General features: G+C 40.1%; 1 protein-coding gene across 1 annotated transcript in view; it reads right to left on the bottom strand.

Moving 5' to 3' along the window:
- The window catches only part of LOC113171629 (serine-rich adhesin for platelets-like), a 62,292-nt gene that overhangs the window by 42,264 nt on the left and 7,302 nt on the right, over nucleotides 1-12,726 (bottom strand). Inside the window, exons 5-20 of the mRNA XM_026374162.1 lie at nucleotides 11,504-11,646; nucleotides 11,069-11,423; nucleotides 10,366-10,528; nucleotides 8,916-9,184; nucleotides 8,276-8,418; nucleotides 7,841-8,195; nucleotides 7,461-7,623; nucleotides 6,155-6,423; nucleotides 5,516-5,658; nucleotides 5,081-5,435; nucleotides 4,378-4,540; nucleotides 2,927-3,195; nucleotides 2,287-2,429; nucleotides 1,852-2,206; nucleotides 1,472-1,634; nucleotides 166-434 (exon numbers count right to left, since the gene is read on the bottom strand). Coding sequence (XP_026229947.1) covers nucleotides 166-434; nucleotides 1,472-1,634; nucleotides 1,852-2,206; nucleotides 2,287-2,429; nucleotides 2,927-3,195; nucleotides 4,378-4,540; nucleotides 5,081-5,435; nucleotides 5,516-5,658; nucleotides 6,155-6,423; nucleotides 7,461-7,623; nucleotides 7,841-8,195; nucleotides 8,276-8,418; nucleotides 8,916-9,184; nucleotides 10,366-10,528; nucleotides 11,069-11,423; nucleotides 11,504-11,646 — 3,720 coding nt within the window. The remainder of the gene's footprint in view (nucleotides 1-165; nucleotides 435-1,471; nucleotides 1,635-1,851; nucleotides 2,207-2,286; nucleotides 2,430-2,926; nucleotides 3,196-4,377; nucleotides 4,541-5,080; nucleotides 5,436-5,515; nucleotides 5,659-6,154; nucleotides 6,424-7,460; nucleotides 7,624-7,840; nucleotides 8,196-8,275; nucleotides 8,419-8,915; nucleotides 9,185-10,365; nucleotides 10,529-11,068; nucleotides 11,424-11,503; nucleotides 11,647-12,726) is intronic.

The following is a 12,726-nucleotide window of genomic DNA, read 5'->3' on the forward strand; positions in this document are numbered from 1 at the left end:
TGCTCCTCAGATAAATGATCCATTTCATTGTAAAGTTGCCCTGTGGAGTTTCCCCATTAGCAGCTACATTCAGCTAACTGGGTATTCAACAGCTCGTGCTGTTTACAGTTTGTCTTACGACTGGTTATAGTCCAGTCTAATACATGTAATTGCTTTATGACCCACCTCCACTTGCAGTGGCACCCCAGCCAGTGACCCAGGAGTCAGTGCCACTGTAGAAGGTGCTGTCTGATGCTGCCAGACAGACGGGTAAAACAAAGTTAGTGAAAGTCACTGGTGAGGAGAGTTTCAGGAGGGCGATGTCATTAACCTGAGTAATAGAGATATATCTGGGATGATTGATGATCAGCGATACTCTTCGAAACTGCTGATTGGGGTTGTATCCCTCCCGACTCTGGAGACCCAGATACACAGTCACAGAACTTGCGCTTGTCCTGAGGTGATTAAGAGAGAAAAAAAAAAACAATTCAAAGACATGAAAAGCTGCGTTTAAGCTGACTTTATATTATATACATTCCATTTATAATACATTTATATGTGCTTATTCATAACCTCAGTTTAATAAGTCCTACCTAGAGGATAGGACATTGCCCACATTCTTACATACCTGAAATCAGCCAATTTCTCTTGAATTACCATTTAAGAAACCAGATAACATTGAGATGTGCTTTAATGGACAATGTGCTGCATAATAGTGAAGGGACTTAGAGCTCTTCGACCAGACCTTATTCTTGTAGCTCAGTTCTTTGTCGTTCTTTTGCTTTTTTATTGGAGGCGGAGGTTACCGGGTTATATGCGAAATAGTCGCCAAAAAACAATAGATTAAGACATCATTTGTAGGCCTATCCTAATAAAATGTAAATATCCAATGTTTCCATTATAAACATTACTGTACATGTATCAAGTTTCAGGTCTGTATCTTTGACTCTGGGTTACACACACACGCACACATCTGCACGAAGCTGAGAGGAGTGTGTGACACAGACATGAAAAAGGTTCCCCACACCCTAGAACAACGACACTGAAACGAAAAGCGAAACTAAACAACCTCAAACAAGTCATATTTGTTATGTCGTGCTTTATATTTTTAAACCATCTCTTTGTAGATAGGTATTCATCCATTTTTGTTGTGGTTTGTGGTGGAAGAAAATCTCCAACAACAGGTCAGTCAAAAACTTCTTCCACTACACAGAATACAAATTCTTCAAAAACTGTTCAAATAGGCAGCAGCAAAAAATTTCAAATCATTCAGCTGCCTACTCTGTTCAGCATGACATGGGTAGAGAAGCCATATGTCATAACTGAAAGACTAAATTTTGCTGAGAGAGCACATGGGCCACCATCCAAGTGCCCCGTACACATAGCATGCTGAGACGGGAAGAATTTTCCCAAGAGTCTGTCAGAGATGACTAGAAACAATTTGAAATCCAGTCAATAATCTTTCTCTATAGTTTCTAACATTACTACTCACCATGTGGTGCAGTGAGCAGCAGTCAGCACCCACTGATCGTTGATGAGGGATCCTCCACAGAAATGCCTCCTAGATATTTGCAGACTGACCTGCCAGGGCCAGCTACCTGCAGAGGCCACCTGTCCTCCAACAATCTTGTTGTTGAGTGGAGGCTGACCACACACTGAAGAGAGACAGACAATGAAACAGTGAGCAATAATCTTCTCTCCCTGGATGACTTAAGTTATGGTTTGAAGTCCTATGTTAGTATATTTGTGATACTGAAATGATCTCAGTTTGAAAAAAAAAAAAAAAAACTATATATACATATATATATATAGTTTTTATATATAGTTAAAATCTGACTGATCCAATAACAGTCTTGAATGGGAGGCACTCACAGTTAGGTGTTGAAATGGAGATAGTTGTATTGGAGGTGGTTGACATGGACATGGTGGAAGGGGAGGTGGGTAAAGGGGAAGGGGTTGATGAAGTTGAGGCGGAGGTGTTGGAAGTGGAGATGGTTGGAGGTGGTGGACAGGAGACACTGAGGTCACTGTCATTCCCAGTGGATGTGAAAGTGATGAAGCCCGGTTGGTTGCTGGTGATCGTGCTGTTGATCCAGGACTGATACTGAGACACTCTGGTGTAGACTCCAGGGAAATTAGGTAAAGCACAGCCTTCTCCAAAACTCACGATTCCACTCTGGATCCAGCGAGAGCCCTGCTTGCTGACCATTGGACCTCCTGAGTCTCCCTTTTAGGAGAGTTAAATATTTAGGAGGAGCAGTCGTTGAAGATGGTGAATTCTGACACAAACACAGTAAAACTGATTACCTGACAGAAGTCCTTCCCTCCAGAACTTAACCCAGCACACATCATGTTGTTTGTAATTGTGCCCACTCCATAGTCACAGTTACACTGTCTGTTCCCCACAACTGGCACCTTCACTTCCCTTAGGTCTTGTGAAATAGTATTAGCTGAAGAGACACAAATTCAGTTTAATAAACACTGTGGTTAAATATGCTTTGAAAGTTGCTTAATACAAAATTGACCAACAATGATACTAAAATATAAATAATTACTGTACATCAGTGAGAGGTACCAGCAGTAATTGTAATAAACCAAAGGAAAGTTATAATAGATCTAGTTTTTACAAACTTATAATTGATTTTCTTCTGCTGTTTCTGTAGGTTGTTCTTTCAAACTGTTTAAACTCTCTCAAACTCTTAAATTAACTGTTTAAACTCTCTCAAACTCTTAAATGAACTGTCAAGTTCATTTAAAAATCTTTCTAGTAGTTTATCACTCATGCTCCTCAGATAAATGATCCATTTCATTGTAAAGTTGCCCTGTGGAGTTTCCCCATTAGCAGCTACATTCAGCTAACTTGGTATTCAACAGCTCGTGCTGTTTACAGTTTGTCTTACGACTGGTTATAGTCCAGTCTAATACATGTAATTGCTTTATGACCCACCTCCACTTGCAGTGGCACCCCAGCCAGTGACCCAGGAGTCAGTGCCACTGTAGAAGGTGCTGTCTGATGCTGCCAGACAGACGGGTAAAACAAAGTTAGTGAAAGTCACTGGTGAGGAGAGTTTCAGGAGGGCGATGTCATTAACCTGAGTAATAGAGATATATCTGGGATGATTGATGATCAGCGATACTCTTCGAAACTGCTGATTGGGGTTGTATCCCTCCCGACTCTGGAGACCCAGATACACAGTCACAGAACTTGCGCTTGTCCTGAGGTGATTAAGAGAGAAAAAAAAACAATTCAAAGACATGAAAAGCTGCGTTTAAGCTGACTTTATATTATATACATTCCATTTATAATACATTTATATGTGCTTATTCATAACCTCAGTTTAATAAGTCCTACCTAGAGGATAGGACATTGCCCACATTCTTACATACCTGAAATCAGCCAATTTCTCTTGAATTACCATTTAAGAAACCAGATAACATTGAGATGTGCTTTAATGGACAATGTGCTGCATAATAGTGAAGGGACTTAGAGCTCTTTGACCAGACCTTATTCTTGTAGCTCAGTTCTTTGTCGTTCTTTTGCTTTTTTAGTGGAGGCGGAGGTTACCGGGTTATATTCGAAATAGTCGCCAAAAAACAATAGATTAAGACATCATTTGTAGGCCTATCCTAATAAAATGTAAATATCCAATATTTCCATTATAAACATTACTGTACATGTATCAAGTTTCAGGTCTGTATCTTTGACTCTGGGTTACACACACACACACCTGCACAAAGCTGAGAGGAGTGTGTGACACAGACATGAAAAAGGTTCCCCACACCCTAGAACAACGACACTGAAACGAAAAGCGAAACTAAACAACCTCAAACAAGTCATATTTGTTATGTCGCACTTTTTATTTTTAAACCATCTCTTTGTAGATAGGTATTCATTCATTTTTGTTGTGGTTTGTGGTGGAAGAAAATCTCCAACAACAGGTCAGTCAAAAACTTCTTCCACTACACAGAATACAAATTCTTCAAAAACTGTTCAAAAATGCAGCAGCAAAAAATATAGGTTTCATCATTGACAAGCAGATAAAATAAACTGAGTAATCTCCAGAGTTATAACCATTGTTACAGCGTCCGGATCCCTCTTTTATTCACTTTTTTTTTAATCACCTTCCCCACCCACCTCCTCTGGGATGGGTCTTATTGAGCTACATCAGCGTCATGTTTTTGCCTAGATGTCTCACATCAAATCATTCAGCTGCCGACTCTGTTCAGAATGACATGGGTGGAGAAGCCATATGCCATAACTGAAAGACCTGAAAGTGCCTCTAACACACAGCATGCTGAGGCGGGAAGAATTTTCCCAAGAGTCTGTCAGAGATGGCTAGAAACAATTTGAAATCCAGTCAATAATCTTTCTCTATAGTTTCTAACATTACTACTCACCATGTGGTGCAGTGAGCAGCAGTCAGCACCCACTGATCGTTGATGAGGGATCCTCCACAGAAATGCCTCCTAGATATTTGCAGACTGACCTGCCAGGGCCAGCTACCTGCAGAAGCCACCTGTCCTCCAACAATCTTGTTGTTGAGTGGAGGCTGACCACACACTGAAAAGAGACAGACAATGAAACAGTGAGCAATAATCTTCCCTCCCTGGATGACTTAAGTTATGGCTTTGAAGTCCTATGTTAGTATATTTGTCATACTGAAATGATTTCAGTTTGAAAAATGAATATATATATATATATTTATACTGCATACTCAGTTTCTACACATCACTGCAGTATTGCTTTTCAACCAAAAAAGCAGAACAGTTGCCCCTTATGTTAAATAAAAATGTAATATATCTGGGTGAAAACTCTCCTCTAAAATAAACTGTGGACCAGATACTGTAGATTGATTATTACAGTGTCACATTGTGTAGTTAAACGTAAAATGCACAGATCAGGCCCCAATACACTAAAGGTAATATCAGTTTGATGGATTCATACAGCCATAAATAGTAGTAGTATAGTAACCCTAACTGCACAAAGCTTCAACAAAGAGCTGCAACATGATGACAAAGAAGAAACCTGAAAAATGTCTAATAAAACCAAACTGTTCAAATCTGACTGATCCAATGACAGTCTTGAATGGGAGGCACTCACAGTTAGGTGTTGAAATGGAGATAGTTGTATTGGAGGTGGTTGACATGGACATGGTGGAAGGGGAGGTGGGTAAAGGGGAAGGGGTTGATGAAGTTGAGGCGGAGGTGTTGGAAGTGGAGATGGTTGGAGGTGGTGGACAGGAGACACTGAGGTCACTGTCATTCCCAGTGGATGTGAAAGTGATGAAGCCCGGTTGGTTGCTGGTGATCGTGCTGTTGATCCAGGACTGATACTGAGACACTCTGGTGTAGACTCCAGGGAAATTAGGTAAAGCACAGCCTTCTCCAAAACTCACGATTCCACTCTGGATCCAGCGAGTGCCCTGCTTGCTGACCATTGGACCTCCTGAGTCTCCCTTTTAGGAGAGTTAAATATTTAGGAGGAGCAGTCGTTGAAGATGGTGAATTCTGACACAAACACAGTAAAACTGATTACCTGACAGGAGTCCTTCCCTCCAGAACTTAACCCAGCACACATCATGTTGTTTGTAATTGTGCCCACTCCATAGTCACAGTTACACTGTCTGTTCCCCACAACTGGCACCTCCACTTCCCTTAGGTTTTGTGAAATAGTACTAGCTGAAGAGACACAAATTCAGATTAATAAACAATGTGGTTAAATATGCTTTGAAAGTTGCTTAATACAAAATTGACCAACAATGATACTAAAATATAAATAATTACTGTACATCAGTGAGAGGTACCAGCAGTAATTGTAATAAACCAAAGGAAAGTTATAATAGATCTAGTTTTTACAAACTTATAATTGATTTTCTTCTGCTGTTTCTGTAGGTTGTTCTTTCAAACTGTTTAAACTCTCTCAAACTCTTAAATTAACTGTTTAAACTCTCTCAAACTCTTAAATGAACTGTCAAGTTCATTTAAAATCTTTCTAGTAGTTTATCACTCATGCTCCTCAGATAAATGATCCATTTCATTGTAAAGTTGCCCTGTGGAGTTTCCCCATTAGCAGCTACATTCAGCTAACTGGGTATTCAACAGCTCGTGCTGTTTACAGTTTGTCTTACGACTGGTTATAGTCCAGTCTAATACATGTAATTGCTTTATGACCCACCTCCACTTGCAGTGGCACCCCAGCCAGTGACCCAGGAGTCAGTGCCACTGTAGAAGGTGCTGTCTGATGCTGCCAGACAGACGGGTAAAACAAAGTTAGTGAAAGTCACTGGTGAGGAGAGTTTCAGGAGGGCGATGTCATTAACCTGAGTAATAGAGATATATCTGGGATGATTGATGATCAGCGATACTCTTCGAAACTGCTGATTGGGGTTGTATCCCTCCCGACTCTGGAGACCCAGATACACAGTCACAGAACTTGCGCTTGTCCTGAGGTGATTAAGAGAGAAAAAAAAAAACAATTCAAAGACATGAAAAGCTGCGTTTAAGCTGACTTTATATTATATACATTCCATTTATAATACATTTATATGTGCTTATTCATAACCTCAGTTTAATAAGTCCTACCTAGAGGATAGGACATTGCCCACATTCTTACATACCTGAAATCAGCCAATTTCTCTTGAATTACCATTTAAGAAACCAGATAACATTGAGATGTGCTTTAATGGACAATGTGCTGCATAATAGTGAAGGGACTTAGAGCTCTTCGACCAGACCTTATTCTTGTAGCTCAGTTCTTTGTCGTTCTTTTGCTTTTTTATTGGAGGCGGAGGTTACCGGGTTATATGCGAAATAGTCGCCAAAAAACAATAGATTAAGACATCATTTGTAGGCCTATCCTAATAAAATGTAAATATCCAATGTTTCCATTATAAACATTACTGTACATGTATCAAGTTTCAGGTCTGTATCTTTGACTCTGGGTTACACACACACGCACACATCTGCACGAAGCTGAGAGGAGTGTGTGACACAGACATGAAAAAGGTTCCCCACACCCTAGAACAACGACACTGAAACGAAAAGCGAAACTAAACAACCTCAAACAAGTCATATTTGTTATGTCGTGCTTTATATTTTTAAACCATCTCTTTGTAGATAGGTATTCATCCATTTTTGTTGTGGTTTGTGGTGGAAGAAAATCTCCAACAACAGGTCAGTCAAAAACTTCTTCCACTACACAGAATACAAATTCTTCAAAAACTGTTCAAATAGGCAGCAGCAAAAAATTTCAAATCATTCAGCTGCCTACTCTGTTCAGCATGACATGGGTAGAGAAGCCATATGTCATAACTGAAAGACTAAATTTTGCTGAGAGAGCACATGGGCCACCATCCAAGTGCCCCGTACACATAGCATGCTGAGACGGGAAGAATTTTCCCAAGAGTCTGTCAGAGATGACTAGAAACAATTTGAAATCCAGTCAATAATCTTTCTCTATAGTTTCTAACATTACTACTCACCATGTGGTGCAGTGAGCAGCAGTCAGCACCCACTGATCGTTGATGAGGGATCCTCCACAGAAATGCCTCCTAGATATTTGCAGACTGACCTGCCAGGGCCAGCTACCTGCAGAGGCCACCTGTCCTCCAACAATCTTGTTGTTGAGTGGAGGCTGACCACACACTGAAGAGAGACAGACAATGAAACAGTGAGCAATAATCTTCTCTCCCTGGATGACTTAAGTTATGGTTTGAAGTCCTATGTTAGTATATTTGTGATACTGAAATGATCTCAGTTTGAAAAAAAAAAAAAAAAACTATATATACATATATATATATAGTTTTTATATATAGTTAAAATCTGACTGATCCAATAACAGTCTTGAATGGGAGGCACTCACAGTTAGGTGTTGAAATGGAGATAGTTGTATTGGAGGTGGTTGACATGGACATGGTGGAAGGGGAGGTGGGTAAAGGGGAAGGGGTTGATGAAGTTGAGGCGGAGGTGTTGGAAGTGGAGATGGTTGGAGGTGGTGGACAGGAGACACTGAGGTCACTGTCATTCCCAGTGGATGTGAAAGTGATGAAGCCCGGTTGGTTGCTGGTGATCGTGCTGTTGATCCAGGACTGATACTGAGACACTCTGGTGTAGACTCCAGGGAAATTAGGTAAAGCACAGCCTTCTCCAAAACTCACGATTCCACTCTGGATCCAGCGAGAGCCCTGCTTGCTGACCATTGGACCTCCTGAGTCTCCCTTTTAGGAGAGTTAAATATTTAGGAGGAGCAGTCGTTGAAGATGGTGAATTCTGACACAAACACAGTAAAACTGATTACCTGACAGGAGTCCTTCCCTCCAGAACTTAACCCAGCACACATCATGTTGTTTGTAATTGTGCCCACTCCATAGTCACAGTTACACTGTCTGTTCCCCACAACTGGCACCTTCACTTCCCTTAGGTCTTGTGAAATAGTATTAGCTGAAGAGACACAAATTCAGTTTAATAAACACTGTGGTTAAATATGCTTTGAAAGTTGCTTAATACAAAATTGACCAACAATGATACTAAAATATAAATAATTACTGTACATCAGTGAGAGGTACCAGCAGTAATTGTAATAAACCAAAGGAAAGTTATAATAGATCTAGTTTTTACAAACTTATAATTGATTTTCTTCTGCTGTTTCTGTAGGTTGTTCTTTCAAACTGTTTAAACTCTCTCAAACTCTTAAATTAACTGTTTAAACTCTCTCAAACTCTTAAATGAACTGTCAAGTTCATTTAAAAATCTTTCTAGTAGTTTATCACTCATGCTCCTCAGATAAATGATCCATTTCATTGTAAAGTTGCCCTGTGGAGTTTCCCCATTAGCAGCTACATTCAGCTAACTTGGTATTCAACAGCTCGTGCTGTTTACAGTTTGTCTTACGACTGGTTATAGTCCAGTCTAATACATGTAATTGCTTTATGACCCACCTCCACTTGCAGTGGCACCCCAGCCAGTGACCCAGGAGTCAGTGCCACTGTAGAAGGTGCTGTCTGATGCTGCCAGACAGACGGGTAAAACAAAGTTAGTGAAAGTCACTGGTGAGGAGAGTTTCAGGAGGGCGATGTCATTAACCTGAGTAATAGAGATATATCTGGGATGATTGATGATCAGCGATACTCTTCGAAACTGCTGATTGGGGTTGTATCCCTCCCGACTCTGGAGACCCAGATACACAGTCACAGAACTTGCGCTTGTCCTGAGGTGATTAAGAGAGAAAAAAAAACAATTCAAAGACATGAAAAGCTGCGTTTAAGCTGACTTTATATTATATACATTCCATTTATAATACATTTATATGTGCTTATTCATAACCTCAGTTTAATAAGTCCTACCTAGAGGATAGGACATTGCCCACATTCTTACATACCTGAAATCAGCCAATTTCTCTTGAATTACCATTTAAGAAACCAGATAACATTGAGATGTGCTTTAATGGACAATGTGCTGCATAATAGTGAAGGGACTTAGAGCTCTTTGACCAGACCTTATTCTTGTAGCTCAGTTCTTTGTCGTTCTTTTGCTTTTTTAGTGGAGGCGGAGGTTACCGGGTTATATTCGAAATAGTCGCCAAAAAACAATAGATTAAGACATCATTTGTAGGCCTATCCTAATAAAATGTAAATATCCAATATTTCCATTATAAACATTACTGTACATGTATCAAGTTTCAGGTCTGTATCTTTGACTCTGGGTTACACACACACACACCTGCACAAAGCTGAGAGGAGTGTGTGACACAGACATGAAAAAGGTTCCCCACACCCTAGAACAACGACACTGAAACGAAAAGCGAAACTAAACAACCTCAAACAAGTCATATTTGTTATGTCGCACTTTTTATTTTTAAACCATCTCTTTGTAGATAGGTATTCATTCATTTTTGTTGTGGTTTGTGGTGGAAGAAAATCTCCAACAACAGGTCAGTCAAAAACTTCTTCCACTACACAGAATACAAATTCTTCAAAAACTGTTCAAAAATGCAGCAGCAAAAAATATAGGTTTCATCATTGACAAGCAGATAAAATAAACTGAGTAATCTCCAGAGTTATAACCATTGTTACAGCGTCCGGATCCCTCTTTTATTCACTTTTTTTTAATCACCTTCCCCACCCACCTCCTCTGGGATGGGTCTTATTGAGCTACATCAGCGTCATGTTTTTGCCTAGATGTCTCACATCAAATCATTCAGCTGCCGACTCTGTTCAGAATGACATGGGTGGAGAAGCCATATGCCATAACTGAAAGACCTGAAAGTGCCTCTAACACACAGCATGCTGAGGCGGGAAGAATTTTCCCAAGAGTCTGTCAGAGATGGCTAGAAACAATTTGAAATCCAGTCAATAATCTTTCTCTATAGTTTCTAACATTACTACTCACCATGTGGTGCAGTGAGCAGCAGTCAGCACCCACTGATCGTTGATGAGGGATCCTCCACAGAAATGCCTCCTAGATATTTGCAGACTGACCTGCCAGGGCCAGCTACCTGCAGAAGCCACCTGTCCTCCAACAATCTTGTTGTTGAGTGGAGGCTGACCACACACTGAAAAGAGACAGACAATGAAACAGTGAGCAATAATCTTCCCTCCCTGGATGACTTAAGTTATGGCTTTGAAGTCCTATGTTAGTATATTTGTCATACTGAAATGATTTCAGTTTGAAAAATGAATATATATATATATATTTATACTGCATACTCAGTTTCTACACATCACTGCAGTATTGCTTTTCAACCAAAAAAGCAGAACAGTTGCCCCTTATGTTAAATAAAAATGTAATATATCTGGGTGAAAACTCTCCTCTAAAATAAACTGTGGACCAGATACTGTAGATTGATTATTACAGTGTCACATTGTGTAGTTAAACGTAAAATGCACAGATCAGGCCCCAATACACTAAAGGTAATATCAGTTTGATGGATTCATACAGCCATAAATAGTAGTAGTATAGTAACCCTAACTGCACAAAGCTTCAACAAAGAGCTGCAACATGATGACAAAGAAGAAACCTGAAAAATGTCTAATAAAACCAAACTGTTCAAATCTGACTGATCCAATGACAGTCTTGAATGGGAGGCACTCACAGTTAGGTGTTGAAATGGAGATAGTTGTATTGGAGGTGGTTGACATGGACATGGTGGAAGGGGAGGTGGGTAAAGGGGAAGGGGTTGATGAAGTTGAGGCGGAGGTGTTGGAAGTGGAGATGGTTGGAGGTGGTGGACAGGAGACACTGAGGTCACTGTCATTCCCAGTGGATGTGAAAGTGATGAAGCCCGGCTGGTTGCTGGTGATCGTGCTGTTGATCCAGGACTGATACTGAGACACTCTGGTGTAGACTCCAGGGAAATTAGGTAAAGCACAGCCTTCTCCAAAACTCACGATTCCACTCTGGATCCAGCGAGAGCCCTGCTTGCTGACCATTGGACCTCCTGAGTCTCCCTTTTAGGAGAGTTAAATATTTAGGAGGAGCAGTCGTTGAAGATGGTGAATTCTGACACAAACACAGTAAAACTGATTACCTGACAGGAGTCCTTCCCTCCAGAACTTAACCCAGCACACATCATGTTGTTTGTAATTGTGCCCACTCCATAGTCACAGTTACACTGTCTGTTCCCCACAACTGGCACCTCCACTTCCCTTAGGTTTTGTGAAATAGTACTAGCTAGAGAGACACAAATTCAGTTTAATAAACAATGTGGTTAAATATGCTTTGAAAGTTGTTTAATACAAAATTGACCAACAATGATACTAAAATATAAATAATTACTGTACATCAGTGAGAGGTACCAGCAGTAATTGTAATAAACCAAAGGAAAGTTATAATAGATCTAGTTTTTACAAACTTGTAACTGATTTTTCTTCTGCTGTTTCTGTAAGTTGTTCTTTCAAACTGTTCAAACTCTCACCTTAATTTCCAAGTTCATTTTTCCAGTAGTTTATAGTTCTGTAGTGCATGCATATGGTGCGATCGGTTGTAGAAAAGTAGTACTTGTCTCTTTTTTTAAACTGGTAAACATGCTGTTAAATGTTGTTAAAGTGTGTGTATCATAGGATCTTAGTTGTGTAAAGTTTTATTTGTTTACGTGTTTCTCTAAGGACAATGGATTTGTGTGCGTCTTTGATGCTGATGGTGCTGCCTTGAAGAGCAACCTACAAATGGTTCAGAGGCTACTGTCGCTGTGCCCCAAGCCCTGTAAATTTATTATGGGAAACTTTACCCACTGCTCAATAAACTTTGTTCAGTTTTCATCTGTGTCAGCACTGTGGATCACAACTGAATGCACCTCATCCTTGCTTACCACTTCTCTACAGAAGGGAAAGGTGACGACTAAAAAAATCTGAAAATCCGGTCAGAGGAAGCTCTGCTGAAACTTCAAGGCTGCTTAATGAATTTTATTTATATTTGATGTTCAGGACTTCAGCAAGTAAACAACTGCTTTGACAAATAATCTGAGCACTTCTTTTCGCATAGGTCCTGTCTTTAAAGAACAACAGGTTGTGTAGACTCTCAAGCAGTCCTGGTCTTGATGCCATCAACAGCCTAACTCAGGAATTGTGTCACATGTGTCTTAGTCACATTTTCACACACATTTTAAAACTGTTTAAATCAATTAGAAAGGTAATATTATGCCACACATATCCCCTTTTGGACCCTGTGCAGTTTGCCTAAAGAACCAATAGGTGGGTGCAGGATGCCATTATACCACTCCTTTACTACACCTAAACACCTGGGGGGAAGTGG

This window comes from Anabas testudineus, chromosome 8 (assembly GCF_900324465.2).
Source record: "Anabas testudineus chromosome 8, fAnaTes1.2, whole genome shotgun sequence".
NCBI classification, from domain to species: Eukaryota; Metazoa; Chordata; class Actinopteri; order Anabantiformes; family Anabantidae; genus Anabas; species Anabas testudineus.